We start from the raw sequence: 17,408 nt of genomic DNA, 5'->3' as shown, positions 1-17,408 counted from the left end.
ATCCCTAGCCCATTCAAGTTGCCTTTTAGTGCTCTTCCCTTCCTCCCACTCTCATATGTCTGCAAAACCTAAGATAATATTTAATTCCATCATGTGGTATATTAGGTTAAAATAATACTAGTAAATTTAGATTTTTCAAGTGCATGAGATACTGGTGAGACCAAATGTCCATGCTCAGCACTCCATAGCTATAATAGTAAATGTATAAAATAACATATATATAGATGTAGATGCTTGAGTATAAATATATACATACACACATATATACATGCATGTCGATATAAATACAGAGACATAATTGCAAAAAGAGTACAGAAAAGACATACACATGTATCTGACATGAAGTACAGGATTGGTTTTAAAACTACAGGCAGATACATTGTAACTTCTTCACTGACTTACCATCTTCATCAGTGAGTATATGCACAGGTGCACTACGAAGGCCCTCCCCCATCGCAGTACTAGCAGACACCTCTATTGTATATTCTGTGTACTTCTTTAAATCTAAATATAAAGGAAGAATTCAGTAAACCAACCATTTGGTAAGCCAATTCTTTTTTTAATGGAAACCTAACCTTGGAATCCTGAACCATAAATAGAAGTTCAAAAGTGCCAAAGAGGCCCATCACTTACATTGATCTGCATCTTGATATTAGAGATTGAAATAAGCATTAGAAGAACTTGAATACAAACTATTCTGCATGAACAATGGAAGGGACAAAGGCCAAACTACCAGCTTATACTTCACATTCATAGAATGCTTTACAGTTTGTGCTCAGCTTTACTCTGAAAATTTACTAGGTAAGGTTTTCAGCTCTTTGTATTAACTGCTGTGTCATGCCTCAGTAATAATAAAAGAACACACAAAAAGATGGAAAGGCAAGTGAAGTTTTTAACCTTAATCAAAATAAGACAGGAAAGATTATGTAGGTGACTTCAGTGTTTACTTTCAGTTATGATGACAAATACGTAAAAAAAGTATTAGAATTTTATTCTAATTAAATAATCAATTAATAGTTATTAATTATTTTTTCTAGTATTAGAAAAAAGAATTTAATGAAGTTCCTTGTACTTCAAATATATACTAATCTTGCTACTTTCCACTGTATTACTGCAGGACACAACAGATTGCTCCGTGAGATAGGACAAGAAAGACGACATCCAACCAATAAACTAATTGGTCTGCATCAGTTAATCTGCTGAGCCCTTCTTAGAACAATTTATAGTTGCCATAATTTCTAGATTATTATATACTGGCCTGTAATATGTAGTATTAGAAGAGTAGTGTTTATAACTCTTTCATCAGTCCCATTAGTCCTCTTCAGATATATTGTGTAGTTCTGTATGATTCCATTGGGAACAGACGGTGGAAAAAATGATAATTCAATTTCCATCGATGAAATGTTCCTATATGTTATGTTTTCGGGTGCAGAATCAGGAACTAGAAAAAGAAATGCAGAATTGTAAAAGATTCCAGTCATTTTTATTGTTTCATTAAGAATCTTTAAAAACTGGTTAAAATAAAACGTAATATAAATATTTAAAATTTGTAAGTTTTTTAATACAATATATATTTTAAAACAGGCTGAAGTGGAAGATCAAAAACATATGACAGATATGCACTATAATGACAAGGGTCAGGTCTTTTTTTTTTTTTTTTTTTTTTTAATCTGATTAAAAAGCCTCTGGAGTATGATGCTGAACTTTCCTTTAGCATTTCATAACTATTGCTGCAATTCTCCAACCTAGCTACTGTCAAAAGTCTTCTCATGATGTGCTGTCATAAGTTACTCCTTAAATCATCCACCATTTTCTTCCTTTTCCTTAGCTGAACTACACAAATTGTAGGAATACTTGCATGGAAAAACAACAGGAGCTAAACATATAAGGACCCTGAGAGCCATGGCTCTCTAGCTGGCCATGGACTCACTGACACAGGCCCTGAGCCATGGGCTGACCTCTCAGCCTGACTCTGGTCCTGTCCCATTACCATAGACCTGCCTGGTGTTCTCAGGGCCTTGCCTAACCCTGGTTACACTCAGTAAGCCTGATCCAGACCCCGACCTGTGGGCTGACTGCCTGCCCTGGCCTCAGCCCATCCCAGTCCCCACGGAGGTGCTTGATGGGGCTGGAGCTGCCCCAGCTGCCCAGCTCCCTTGTGGGGTAGTGGGACGGGCCTTGTCTGGTGAGGTCCTGCCCTGTTGCCACCAGGAACCCCTGCAGCTGCACCGTAACAGTTGCTTTTTGTGTGTCTGTCCCCAGACAAATGGACAAATATGTTTTCCGCTATCCAAAATTGGTCTGATAGCATAACATAACAGATTTTATTTTAGAAAACCACGATTATACAGTGACAGCACAATTTGCCCAATAGGRAAAATTCCACAAATTTAATGGTGGAACAGAAACAAAGATCTCCCAAGAGCTCCTCAAACACACCAGACCATTAATAGGTTGTGGTTCACTGAAAATGCTCCATTCTCCATATCCTCCCTTTTTTTAAATTCTTCTCAACCCAGAAGATGTTTTTGCAACTTGCCATCTCAATCAGAAKTTGGAATTCAAATTTTTAATCTGAGCATGGGGAAGCTTAGGCACTGAGAAAGAACTAAGGCACTTAAAATACAACTCAGACAAAAGACAGATATCTAAGTTAAAGACCAGTAAAACATTTATGGATAAGCTAATCAAATCAACGGAGCAGGTGCCTACATATCTATGGCACCTGGCAAACAAAATCACCAAAATTAGCACAGTATGTTGGTTGAGCTAGCTTGGCATATCTATCTTAACTAATGCCTTGTATGATCTCAAAATTAGGCATCAGGGCCTCAGTTCCTTAGGTATTTGATTTATTCTGCAGGCCTGAAACACTTCACACAGGGTAACTGAAAGTTCATCTCAAAAAAAAGGAGGAGCTCAAAGTGATTCCCACTGTGTCACAACAACCAAGAAGCTAGAGCATCCCCTTGCCCTCTTTTGAGAGCTATTGGTACCTGCATGTCTTTCCTTACTGAGCAGAACCTGATAAACAGAGAAGGTTGAGCTCTAGGGCTACAGCTAGATACAGATAAAGTAGGCATTTGTCAGAGGTAGCAAACTGCTGAAGACAGCAAAAGCCCCCAGAATAGGATGATCATTGTTCCAGTGCCTGATTACAGAATAGCACTATGTCTATGAATTTTGTATTCTTTTTTAAATCATTTGGATTGATTCTTACCAAATTTCAGTTCATAACTTGAAATTCAAGCCTCACTCGAAGCTTTTTTGAAATCCCTGCATTCCTACAAAAATTAAGTTATTTTACTGCAAGACGTAAGGTGTTTTCAAGGACAAGTAGTAAATTATATGAAGTCCATCAGGCATACAACTTGTCCCATTTTCTTTACTTCTTGATCTTATTTACTATTTCCTTACTTCTGCTTTGTATATAAAGAAGAAAAAAGAGAGTTCAAACTTTCTGCCTTGCAAATCAAACATATACTTTCAAAATTATTTAAATGGATCTCTTAGGCATCAAATGTCACCATAAAGCAGTTGACTGTGGAAAACTAGAGAATTTTTAAACAATTGCATACTCACTCGTTTCAGATGTTCTCACCAGAAGTGGGAAAGATGACTGATTCCCATGGCCAAGTCTGGTGAATGCCCTTACATAGATGCTGTAGAGAGTATATGGCTTCATTTCACTTAGTGATATACTTGTACTTGAGGTATTTTTAATAAATAAATCATTGGAATCACTGTAGAGAACTTCATAGTGAGTTATGAGACCATTAGGCTGCTCTGGTGGTAACCATCTTAGTTTTATTTCTGTTGCAGTTACATCTATTAMCTCTACCTTTTGAGGTGGGGAGTCTGGTTCTGCAATACAGAAATTGAAGGAAAAAAAGATCACTGAGATTTTTAATTAACTGAGTGTAAGACTCATCTCATAGACCTACTGGTCTCCAAAGTTTAGGTATCCTGAAGGCTACTGTACGCATAGCTAACTGTAGCAAAAAGGCAGCAATTCACTCACTCACTTTCCTCTAAACCTCACCACTTTTTATCTTAGTTTCTGTATTCTTCTTTTTCCACTCATAAAGCTAGACTTCTTTTTGCAACCCAGATGCTAGCTTTTTTTGGAACTTTTATCTCTCAACCACTCACACATCCATCCAAAACTGCATCCATTAAGAAAAGAGTCATGCCTGTCCACCTCTCACATGCAGACCTTCAAATCCTCTCACTAGTTTCCTCAACTTCAAGTTCTTTAACTTTGTCTGTTACTATGACTGTTTGTCTATTTTCTTCATAAGTAACTATCTGTCTTACTTATTCCACTCATCCAATCACTGAACCAGAAAAGGGAAGAATATATGCTGCAACCGAATTCCCTTTCATTTACCAATACAGCTGCTGATTGACGACCACGAAGACCCCAGTAAAAATATTGCATGCAGTGGTGTGAAGGTCATGCACAAAACAAGCCCAACTCCAGCATAGTGCATATTGGCTAAATCTACTTGCAATGTCTGATTTCATATGATCACAGCAAGCTAATAAAGCATAGTAGTGTTGAAGGAGTGAGTGGTAGCTGCACTTACAAAAAAAATCCACTGTGAATGTAAACTTGGGTTCCTCAGTAGAACTCATCAATTCACCCCTGAAATAACTAATCTATAAAAATTTAAAAGAATGCACTAAAAATCCAGGTTGAAATTGACAGCAGTTTCGAGACTTAGGTCATGCTTATATCCCTTTTTCCTTTTTTGATGATTGATTATGTGATTCAGTTTGTGTACAAACACATACATACAGATATTTCAGTATTCATCTTGAAACTTTCTGGCCTAAAGGTCTCACCATTTTCAGTCCTGATTTCTGAGCCTGTGAATGAAAGATCACTACTCTCTGAATGACGGGACTGCCCACACGGTATTTTCCACGTGAAGAAGCTTAATTTTCAACTGAAACTTTTGATTTATCTGGCATAGAAAAATATCTAAACGCCACAACCTTTCATTGTAACGCAAGTTATCTAAGATAGTTGTACAGAATTTTTTATCCAGAGGTAACTCTCTCTTTTCAACTAGTAAGAGTCAGACAGCTACCTCAGACTACTTGTTACTCCTAGGTTGGCTAAAGTTAGGAGACATGAATCCCAATCTGAATTACCGCAGGAAAACTGAAGTACCAAGAAGAACTAGACAAGAGTAGTTACACACAACTTTGTGAAAAGGCAGGAATTGTCAGTAGTTCTCTGAATACTTTCCTTTAGGCTTGCATGTCCTACCAGTGGATGAACTGTTGGCCTGAAACTTCACTGTGAACAAATTTCTGTCACTTTCAGAGACAGAGAGTTGTAAACTTAAAATTTCTTTCACAGAAAAAGATATTCTGTTCTTATGATATGCCCTTCCTCTGCAAAAACAATACTGAAGCATGTAGCCTTCAAAAAACATTCACAAGCTCTGTAAGCTTTACTATTTAATTTGAGATATTGGTTGGATGGCTATCCAAACCATTTAAAATTCATAAATCCCTATGATTTTTAATCCTGTAATCCTTTGCTCTCTTTTATTCCCCTTTAAGTATTCCTAATGTACTGTAGCATACTTGGCAGTTGTAAGAAAGAGAAGACAATTGGCCCAATTACTTTCTTTGTTACTTCTGCAAAAAATGGCAGTAACTCTGCTGAAACCAGCAAAAATAAACTGATAAAAACCTGATGTAAATGAGAAAAGATTAAGGTTCAATATTCATGTCTCTGCTCTGAGAATCAAATTCCCACGTTCTCTTTGTAAAGACCAATGRTATCTCCAGCTACCGCCTCTGGAGGCTCCAGAAATCTTCAAAAGGTAGCATTATACCCTACATTAAAACTGGTAAGTCTTAAAAGGAATAAAGTCCCAAAACTCTATAAAAACAACAGCATACAATATTATTAAATATAAAAAGCTCACTTTTATCAGCTGCTCTGCTTATAGACAGCAACATGGCTTCTGACTTGTTTAAAGCTGCCATTTCCAAATGCTTCAAAAACAAACCTGATTTCCATATGATAACATGATAGCATAAAAAAAAGGAGAAGCTGGAATCCCAAAGATAATTGATTATGGTTTAGATGGGAGAAAGGGACACACTGTTTTAAATGAAAGAACCTCAGCTTTGCAGCTTGCTCCCTATTTGTCCATCAGAGTTGAGAACAGTTCATTTCATTACTGGTCATGGTGCAGTTTTTCTCATTGTTTCTAGCAGTTACCTAAAAAACAGGCTGAATTAAGACGCTGACTGACAGAAGACTAATAATTTCAACAAACATTGACTTTATTTGTATGTTTTCTTCTCTGGCTTATGTATGTGCCCAATCTTTTTAGGAAGAGCATACTTCAATACAGAAATCAAATCATCATTGCAAAGAACATATTTACCATCTTCAGGTGTTCTCACAAAAACATCATTTTCCTCTGACAAAGCACYTTCTCCAACTGTGGTAGAGGCCGCAACTCTCATTTTATAATTTGTATATTTTTTTAAACCTAAAAAAGATAAAGTAAAAAAATCTTGATTTTTGATGATCCTCCTTAAACATATTATTTTCCTTGTAGCTTGCTTATTAAACTGTAAAAACGGATACTGTTCTAAGAGTTTTCAGTACACATTTATCATCTAAAAGACAGAATACCTATAATACCATTTATTTGAGGAGAGTCAAATACTGATTTTGGACTACGTCAACCAGCTTCAACCCTATAAATAGCTATAATTATTTATTAGTCAAAACATGGCATGTGAATGGGTACATGCAAAAATATGTGTTTTTATATGCATTACTCAGGACAGCACAAATAGACACCTGAAACTCCATGAGGAATGCACTTTCTTCAATTGCTACCAAAATTATTACCTTGAAAGAAAAAAAATTATCAATTTCTCAAATGAGAAAAAAAATCAAGCTTGAAAATAGTTAACAATTTAGGAACACTTTCTAGGTGGAAGTAGAAGGCTAACGAAAAAGTCCATTTCAGAAATTACTACTCAACAGTCATACCTAGTCATCTCCTCCCAACTCACATTTCTGAACTACTTCTCCACAGCACACAGTCTGGCAAGAGTGTCTCAATCTTGCTTTCACATGCGGAAGTGTGTGAGGCAGATGGGGGAGATTTGGTTTACTTATCTTGCAAATGGCTACATTACATAAACTTGGAATRAATAACTTAGCATAACACATTTGCAATTATCTTTTTATCAAGTAACACTGTACCTGTCATAAGTAAGCTGTTGTTTGAAGTTGTTGTGTGGAATGTTCTTTTTGTATCCAGTTCCATTGCATATACAGTATAATGAATGATCTTCCCATTGGGATTTGCTGGGGGATCCCAATAAAGCAAAATAGAGGAGGAGCTAATATTCTTATAAGATATATTTTGTACTGAGCTTGGAACTTAAACAGAAACAAAAAATTACAACAATGAGCAACAAAATGATTCTAAAAAAATCTAAAAATATCAGTGGGGGAAGTGAAGTATGTTAACTTATTTCAGAGTTACAATGTTTTACCTTGTTCAGGTGTCTTCACTGTGAGACTAGATGGTGGCCCTTCTCCCACAGTAGTGAAAGCAGATACACTGATTGTGTAGTCTGTGAAAGGTACAAGGCCTTTTATAACATASGACAGCTCTTCAGTCAAAATATTAACAGTATACTGATTATCTGAGATTAAATAAAAGAGAGAAACAGTCAGTTATTTGTAAACTCTTATTTTTCTTTTGCATTCAAAACTCAAATTGACACAATAACCTGTAACTATTTTGCTGTAAACAATTTAAATTAGCTTTCATGACAATTACAAAAATATGAATGAAAGTTTACACTGTGTGTCAAAGTCAATTAAGGAGAAGCCACTGTAGGTCTGCTGCCGTGTGCACAATCATCCCTGCTTTTCAATGGTCTTCTAAGTATGTAATTCAGACAGTAGAAAGAGTAGATCATTTGAGCTAGGTGAAAGAAYGAACAGGGAAGAACTGAAAACATGAGGTTTACACTGACTGTTAGCTCCAAAAATGTTTGAGAGATGACCTGTAGGAACTCAGAAAATATATACTTGTAAATGTCCTTATCTTCCTGGTGACATCAAAATCACTCATGGCTCAGAGGTTGTTGTTGTTGAGTTTTCTGGGGTTTTGTTTTCATTGGGAAGTACAAATTTCATCTTCCTTGACCTCACAATTATGCTATAAGTTATACCTGAAATAGCTCCCCTCATAGATGCCTTCACAGTGGTATTTTTTGCAGAAAAGAGTTGTGATCAACAGAATGAAGAATTCACACATGTGCCTATAAAGTTTTTGGTGTACCTGTGATACAGGACAAAGTCAGCAGCATTCTGACTATGTTAGTCAAAATCATCTGTTATAAAGAAGCTTATGAGCCATTGCAACTTGAAAAAGTGTGGATACTTAATTTATCTGCATATCAGGCTCAAAGTTCTGCAAGCTCAACATTAAAAATGGAGACATCTAAAAATCAGCAAGCACTGTTGAAAATTCGGCTGTTAGTAACTTTWACTACAATAATTACTAGAAAATAATACTTGAGCTAGATTACAAATGATGCCTAAGAACAATTTTTCAGAAACACAAACCTCTTTTAGCAGCTCACTAACTCAGGCTGAATAAGGTAGTAAAAAGATTCATATTTGAAGCAAAATACATTCTCTCTGTGTGACAAAGAAGATTCTTATGGATTAACATAGTACAGAAATGATGCAGTGTACTTTGTTAGTGGATTAAACTCTGGTCTTAGCTATATTGGTGATTTTAATACAGTAATTTCAATAAAGCATACATAAAAATCAAAACTTGATTTGCCACTTACTGTTCAAAACTCTCTTTGTAAAATTTACAAAGGTATTTTAAGTCCCCATGTATCAACTAAGGCCCATTTAATGATTTGTAAATATCCATAGTTGGTAAAGAAACACTGCTCCATTGATAATACAGAACAAGTGTACACACTAAGGACATCAGCATGTCATGGGGTCATCTCCACCTGTTTGTCACCCATAGCAAAGTTGTAACTTTTTGACCTATTTACCTTCACTGACATCTGAAAACCTATTAGTCAAAAGGCTTAGAGAAATCAAGGTCTCTGAAGGGCTTGGAGATATGTTAATCCCTGACAATCACACCTGCTTTGGCAACTGTAATAACTGATTGTCTATGCAGCTTGGCTGATGGCTTTCGTGTGCTCCTTTCACTAGGAAGAAGGTCAGCTGGGTGACAAGAGGCTAGTTCCTGCCTGTGTGGCATTCCCATTTGCTTCAGAATGTTATTTAGTGTTTAAAAAAAAATGACTCCAGCAAATGACCCATTCATAATTCGCTTGAACCATGTGCTAAAGATCATATTTGGGACAATGACAGACGTTGTTTCAGACAAAGGAGCAGGTAGAAAAATATCTAAAGCATCTTACACATAGTAGAATGTAATTCTGCAGCTCCATTTATTGCAAGTAAATTATCACCGGGTAAACTTGTAAATATTACTGGAGAAGCTGTTTGAGTATTCGAAAACATTTCAGCCGAGCCTTCATACAATTCATTGGCTGCTTCCATTGAATTCCAGGTGGGAGAAGGCTTGATGTTTTCACTTAACATGTATGGTTCCAAAGAATCAACTGCATACTAAAAATTAGAAATAAAAAAATAAATCACAAACTTTGACATCRTTAGATCATTTTATTATTATTATTAATATTATTAAATATAGTACATAGTATTTGTGTATTTGTGCACACACATACATTTACACTATAAAATTATTGGGAAACTAACATATCTTTCATTACAACAATAATTAACTTTGTAAAACACAGTATTTCTCATGAAAAAATCTCTGCTTTCAGTTACCTAAAACTATTCATTTTAGAAATAAATAAATTTCTCATTAAATTTTTAAACTATTTGAAGTATAAAATTTGTATCAAAGCTGTAATGCTCCCATGTTTCAGAGCAACAACTTTAAATTAATGGTATTACCCTTGGAGTTACATTGAATACACACATTTTAGAGCCTGTGAGATCCTATTTGTACTGAGCATACTCCAAAGTAGGGTTGAAGGCAGTGAAAACAAGGTTTCAAATACCCCTATTTGGCACTGAAGAAAATGAATAAAAAGTTGACTGGATGGCTGAGGGGTAAGGAAGAGATGAGGAGTTGGGGAGAAAGAGAAGCTAATGAAATAAAGAGGAGAGAGAAAATAAGAGAGTAAATATTGGAAAAGGCAGAATGGAAGGGAAGCAGGTGGTGTAAGATTCTGACGGACAAAAGAAGTAAATAATAAAAGCTGTAAGAGGTTGGGAGTGAATGTAAGGAGGGGAGCGAGAGCTACCATGACAGCAAGCAAAGAAAGCAGAAGAGAGAATACAGAGGCTAAGGCATTGGTACAAAATGGTGTGTAAGCACCAGATCAGTAGCCCCTTCAGTATCTGGGCCTAAATCCAGGACTTCAGTGTCTCTAAAAAAATTGCTGTCATCTGTGAACACTCCCCCCCACACACATATGGCCTATTTCACTGCCAGAAAGGCATGGTTTTACAGTGAGGTAACTAATGCACTTTAGCTGTCTCCCTACAAACTCCGGATGAAAAGAAGATAAAGCAGCTTTTTTAATGCTTAACTAGGTGGGATTAACCACAGTTAGAGATATAGCATCGATCTCATCTAAGTTCCAATAGGAAAAAGCTACATATGCCTCATTTTCACTAATATTTTGTAATAAAATAATAACACTCATGGAAATATCTTTTGCCTCTAAGGCTTTTCAACATAGAAGACAACAGCTTKTTATGCTACTAGTTATTGAGTACACTGTGAGTCTAACAATTCAAACTCTGCAGATGGCCTAAGCTGGGGTGCGTAGGGTTCTAAATAAAACAACGTTACGATTTGTTTTGTTTTTTAATTAGGAAATTACATTCAATAAAATATAATAAAGCAGCAGTGATGCTAAATCAAGAACTCAAAAGTTAGGAAATCCCACCATTAAAACATGTCTGTGCAGACTGAATTTTCATCCTTTCTGTATCTGTACCATGATACAATCTTTAATTATATAGTTATACACTTTTTGTTTTCCAAGGACCCCTGCCTGATATAATGAATGGATCCTTATTCTTTTTTTTCCCCCCTATTTCTTATTTAATGTTTGGCTCCAGGGCTGTATTTAATGCAATCACTGAACTTGAAAGCAAACTTCTTCATTGAGCTCTGCATCACAAACTTAGATTCTGTGCCAGATCCAAAGACAGACATCAATGCCTTAAACAACAACAACAAAAAAAAAAAGATGCAAGCTTTGGGCACCTATGCTCAAAATTAGGATCCAAAAAAGCCCTCATTCAGAAGGCACTCAATCCTGACATCCTTTCATTTTGAACTAAATATTCTCTAAAGGTGTACAGTTCTGTGCTGCATGCTCAGAACTGCCGCTGTCTAAGCATTCAGAGCACATCAGTGTGCGAAATCCAGAAACTAGACAGACTGATACCATTAGCACYGTAAGAGATTTCATCCAATCGGTGTGCACATATATCATTCAAACATGTTCATCACACAGAGTTCAGCATGTAGTATTAGCCCTTAAATTCAACAATGTTGAATTCTCCAGAATGTTTCTTTCTCCAGAAAGAAATTCTGGAGGTGCTTGCTTTGCAAGCAGAGCRCTTGCAGCCACAGGAAACTTGTATTTAACTCACTCTTCCATAGGATTCTTGCCCACACTTTCTCAGAGTCTGCCTGAGCAACTGTATGTTGATAAGGCATCTAAATCTGTATTCTTACTGCTAGGTCACCCTGTACTGGAAAGAACTCAAGTGTAACAGGGCTAAAAGAGATCAGATTGAGGGCTGTGGCTCCCTGCCTTTAGTAGCTAGGAAATTCTGGATCCTTCCTCTTGAATTATTTATGGTTTTCATGTACTGAAAATAGGAGTATTGGAATCTCTTTAAAACTCAGCCAGAGAAAGGGGGTGGGGTGGGAAAGGTGGTACACAAAAGCATTGAAAACCCATCTGTGTTAGCTAATTCTGTATTCCGTATCTATCGCATAAGGCAGAGAAACAAATTTAATCCAGCAAGGAAATTCATACTAAAAATACAAATACCTTCATTTTTCCTTTGAGGATAGTGTTTTCTAGAGTCACGTCTGTTTCCTGTGCATGTACTTTAACTCTGTACTGGGTAATAATACCATTTGGTTGTTGTGGCTTCCTCCAAACAATTTTTATGTATGTGGCTTCCACTTCTGCTAGATGTAAATCAGATACAGCACCTGGGACTAAGTATTCAAGAGAAAACTTAATTTAATTAAAAATCTCAAGTTATCACAAAATTTTTCAGCACTGTCAGTAATTAATCAAATTTCACATCCTTACCTTTAGAGTTGTTCCTGTGCAAGCAGAAAGTTACTTTAGATTTTTTTTCCAGCAAAAAAGTTACATTTCTAAAAATATGCATATATTTACGTGACATACATATGTATAAATTTGATCAGATCCTAAGCTAATGTAAACCAAGACAGCTCTACTGAAGTCAATGCATTGGAAATCATTGCTAACTTATATAAACATATGGAATTGCAAGTATATTGAAAACTGAAATGTAATTTTAAATCCATCAAAAACATACAAGAGTAAAGTAATAAAGAGGAAAAGGAAATATAATGAATGTGGTATATTCTCTGCAGCTCACTTTTATAATCTGTTTCAGTTCAATTTCCTCTTTAGGTGTACAATAATAACAATACTGCACTTTACATGGGACTGCCAGAGATCCAAAACCTTTATATACAATAGAATTATATTCAGATTTAGTATGAAAAATCTTTGTCCCTAACATACCACAGAAAAACACAAAATTGAGATTTCTTGTGTAATAAGAATTTGTGAATTTGAGATCAAAGTTAAATCTTTTATGTCAAATTTAAAAAACTTTGGCTTGTGACACAGAGTTTAGAAAGAAGATAAGCAGAGCTATAATGAGGCAGGCCATCCCAGTAGACTCTGAGTTGCCAAAAGCAGACACTTTGAGAAAGAATAAGATAAGTAAGCGTAGGTGTTCCTGCCACTGTTACACTTTAACAGTGAACATTCCAGCAGCAGTGATTGAAAGAGTTTCTAATTTTGTGTTGTGTGGCATAAGCATAACACAGAAATAAAACAATGTTGAAATTCCTAAATATTTCTGGTTTCATCCTCAGCTGCAGACCAGTAACTTCATGCAGTCTCATGCACCTACTGGACAGAATTGCATTTCTATTGATCACAGGATTCTTTCATGGCGAGCCAAGATTCCCAAATCCTACAGTGCATGGGTCTGGGACAGAACCAATATAGGACAAGACATCCCTGGCAAGTCTGCCTCAAGGCTATAGTTCCTGATGAAAGTAGCTTCATTAGAACTTGGCAATGGGCCCTGGATTTGGTGAAAATTAATCAAACACGTGTTGTTTCACAATATTCAGGGTTCACAAACGAGGATAGTAATGTAATACTGAAATATGTTATTTCTCTATCACTTGCTGCCATCTAACGGCTAAGTGAGGGACATGTAACTTCATTACTGTAAATTGATTACTTTCATTCAATCTGAAACTACCTTTGTTTCACAGTCTCTGAAGGTTTCTAATTGCAAATAAATTTTGTGACAGTATACCCTTGGAAAATGGAGAAATAGATTTACGTAAAAAAATTTCAAAATAATTTCTTCATTTGCTTGTTATTCTTCTTAGTCTTTTGTGAAAGACTTGAAAGTGAACTGGAAACATACCTATTTTTTTCTTTGGCAACTTACCTGAATGGCTTTGAAAGGAAAACTGAAACTAATACAGCTAATTTACTACATTCCTGTAAGCTTACTCACCTTCTGCAGGAGTGAAAACTGTAAGGTTAGTCTTTGGCCCCACTCCAGCACTTGTCTCAGCACCAACATACACATCATATGTTGTAAACGGCACAAGGTTACTAAATACAAACTTAAGATCTTTTGTGCTATTATCCAGAATATGACCTGGTATGAAGAACGAAAAACAAGATTCTAGCTCAAAAATAAAAAATGGTATGCCATTTTCTCATACTTAACATAGCTAGATTAGTTTATGAAATTTTAATTCATCATCAACTTCATTGCAAGTAAGACTGAATGTCTGAAAAAAAWTACTAAAATATCATCTGAAGGAGGCATCAGTTTTAAGAAGAGGGACTTCTTTTGTTTATAAATTAACTTCTATTGCTTTTTCTGGGTGATCTCATTAAAACATTAGTACCTAGCTTATTAACTTCTTATTTAATGATACACAATTAAATACCTTCTTTAACTATACATGTTTGAGTTTTAAAATTTACAGTAACACCAAAACAGACAGCATACTACAYGAGGATGGAAATCCCCCAGAGACTCTTATTTAGCACAAAGTGAAAAAGAGTAAGATYTGATTTGAATACACAAGCATGCTAACTCAACTGAGAGCTAAACCTGCCATCTCTCTGAAAGAGTAAGGACAGCTGCTTTCCTCCAGTTTTAGRAATTTCTAACATCAAATTTCATTATCCATCCACTCTTAAAATGGGCAAACTTTTCTTTGAAAAGTTATCTAAGAACTACTAACAAGTCTAGTATTAAAAGGGTAAACAGCACTGCTTTCAAATATTAATTCTTGATTGCTASTGACACTAGAATACAAGTGTAAGAAAATAATCATAAGAACAAAAAGAAAAAAAATCATCAACTCAGACTTACCAGATGGTCCATACAGCTCAACTCTATAACTAAACTTTCCTGTTACTATGGTTGGTGGGTCCCAAGTCACCGAGAAAGACTTTGCAGTAATGTTGCTCTTGGCAAAATTTTGTGGTGGGTCTTCTGGAACTTAAAAAATATTACAGGAAGTTTTGAGCATGTAATAATTTATGTTAGAATTTCCCAGAATGGCATGTCAGATGACTCATTTTAAATCTAAACATTAAAAAAGCTGAGGGAAAGTTACACCAAAAGCACATCTCACTAAAATGACTTATTTTATTTCATTTAYTTTTTTTCCCAAGGCAATGCTGGCAGAAGATATCTATCAAGAGAGTAGTAGTATGCAAATAATCTTCAAGAAAAGAGGTGGCAGGGATTCTACTAAGTCTAATAAGGACTTCATCATGATATGGATTGCATGCAGAAGATGTTCAAATATTACTGTGATGCTTAGCAATATACAGCTCACATCAGGTAAGTTTTCCTTCCTTACATGGATTCTTTTTTCATTTTGAGAATATGTCATATTAAAGGTATCTGATAGCATTAATGATATTGTTATCCAAAAACTCAAAGCTGGAAACAATTAAGCCTGTAAAAACTTTACTTACTTGAGTAATCTTTTCTTTCATGGAACTATTCATAAATTAAATGAATCATATATTCAAGTGATTGCAGAATCATATTCCTGTCCTTTTTAAAGAATAACTTGCTGTATTGGTAAATTCCAGAAGATTATTATTGAGAGGCAGAACAGAATCCAAAGACAGCTAAAGAATGTGCATTTTTTTTATATGTATAGAGTAAACCCCCCTGATTTTCAAAAATGCAGAATATTGAAGGAAGCTTATTGAAACTCCTTGATACAAAGTACTATGAAAATCAGAATTTTATGTATTTTGAAGCATCTAACTGCAGTAAGATTTCATTTTGAAACTAGGGTCAGGTAAGGCGTAACACCCTAAAAAATTAATGGCAATGGGTCAAAACTACAAAAGGATGCATCTGTAACTTCAATATACCAAAAATAATATTTTGATGATCTGTGCATGGTTTTGATAATTACTTTTCCCTATTAAATTCAGTTATAAGCCAACATGGAACTACAGGCTGATCCTGTAAACATCATGTGCATTTAACTCACATATTAATTTTAAAAAGTACTATGTCATTTTAAAAGCTAAAGTACATCACAGAAGTTTCCTAGAATATTGACGACACTGGAGATAGCCCAACTATTTTTAGTTTACCTGTAAAGCTGGAAAAATTGATTAGCTAGAAGAGAGAGCAAAATACGCTTTACTATCAAGGAASYTGTCAAAATAAAAACTCTGCCAATRGAGGAAAACATTCTGTCACTCCTGAATAATATGCTAGATATTAGTTAGAAGTGATTATTTAATCCTTCTTAGTTACTCTAATAATGTCAGCTGTAATTGCATACTATTCTAGAGTATCACCTTACAAGTCCAAAGTTTTTAAAATTTTTTTCAAGGTCTAAATGTTTTTCACTTTATAGAAGTAGCCTCCCTGTGACTGTAGTCCCAGCAAAAAAAAAATAGTAATAATAAAATAAAAAAAAATCTGCACGTTGAGTTTTAACAAATACACTGTAATATAATTTATATTCATAATGCTGCATTTTAAAATGCTTTAAAGGAATAGCGTTTTCTGGGGGAAAAAAAAAAGAAAAGAAACAAAGATACTATCTTTAGCAGGAACACAAGAAAGTCTCAGCACAGCTCAGAAAAATCTGGCTGGAGGGAACAAAAATAATTTTCAGCTTTTTAAACTGGAACCTCAGAGAGMGATACAGTAGGGGCATCTATCTTCTTCACTTGTGTGGCCAGATGGGCTAGCACGACAACAAATCAGTGTCATTCTACTTTGTGAGCAGAAAATGTGGGATTTGAAATAGATGTGCTCTCTATCCTCCCAGTTGTTACCACAAACTATCAAAAATCCATTGATTYCTCTCCCTCAAGCCTCATCTCAGACACTCCAGTAGAGTACTTGAAATACGATTTTTTGGCCATAGGAGAAAATGGCAACTAGGAACATAGTTAGTGTAACACTAAAGAGACTCTTGGAAAAATCGAGATATTTGGCAAAGGGAAATGGATTTCGGTAATTAGAGATGGACTGGATGATGGTGCTTCATATTTGGGCTAGTGGGGGTTTGTAAAAATAACTGCAGAGCTACATTCCTAACTCATAATTATACTATATAGGCCATATACGAACTTTAACACTTAAAAATGTCTTTCCCACTAGGACAAACCAAAGACGAAAAAAAGAAAAATCATGAGGCAAAAACTCTATTTAATTCATAATGCCTTCTGAAGAAATCACCAACCAACACTATCATCAGTTTCAGAAAAGGAATCCTGGCATGACCTACACAGACACGCAAGACCTATAGGGCAGCACTTTAGCAAGCACCTCAATGTTTATAGGGTGAAGATCTAATGTAGCTGGATCCAGAAGTTTGAGTGTACCTGAAGGCTTCTAAGGGACTTACTGAAGATTGGGTCACCTGGGCTTATTCTGAGTGTGTTGGAGTCTGTATAAATCATGCACCCACCCACCTGACCAGTCAGCCAATTTCCCTTTTTCCAGA

At 35.6% G+C, this 17,408-nt stretch overlaps 1 protein-coding gene across 1 annotated transcript in view; it reads right to left on the bottom strand.

Annotated features, from left to right (window-relative positions):
- Positions 1-17,408, bottom strand: part of PTPRQ (protein tyrosine phosphatase receptor type Q) — a 134,851-nt gene that overhangs the window by 80,507 nt on the left and 36,936 nt on the right. The window contains exons 24-33 of the mRNA XM_085307652.1: positions 14,786-14,914; positions 13,910-14,056; positions 12,154-12,326; positions 9,463-9,673; positions 7,549-7,701; positions 7,253-7,432; positions 6,417-6,524; positions 3,583-3,864; positions 1,259-1,441; positions 403-504 (exon numbers count right to left, since the gene is read on the bottom strand). Coding sequence (XP_085163778.1) covers positions 403-504; positions 1,259-1,441; positions 3,583-3,864; positions 6,417-6,524; positions 7,253-7,432; positions 7,549-7,701; positions 9,463-9,673; positions 12,154-12,326; positions 13,910-14,056; positions 14,786-14,914 — 1,668 coding nt within the window. The remainder of the gene's footprint in view (positions 1-402; positions 505-1,258; positions 1,442-3,582; positions 3,865-6,416; positions 6,525-7,252; positions 7,433-7,548; positions 7,702-9,462; positions 9,674-12,153; positions 12,327-13,909; positions 14,057-14,785; positions 14,915-17,408) is intronic.

Source organism: Rhea americana, unplaced genomic scaffold (assembly GCF_003343005.1).
Source record: "Rhea americana isolate MKP2758 unplaced genomic scaffold, rheAme1 scaffold_260, whole genome shotgun sequence".
NCBI classification, from domain to species: domain Eukaryota; kingdom Metazoa; phylum Chordata; class Aves; order Rheiformes; family Rheidae; genus Rhea; species Rhea americana.
The sequence above is the reverse complement of the archived record's forward strand: the minus strand, read 5'-3'. Positions and strand labels throughout refer to the sequence as shown.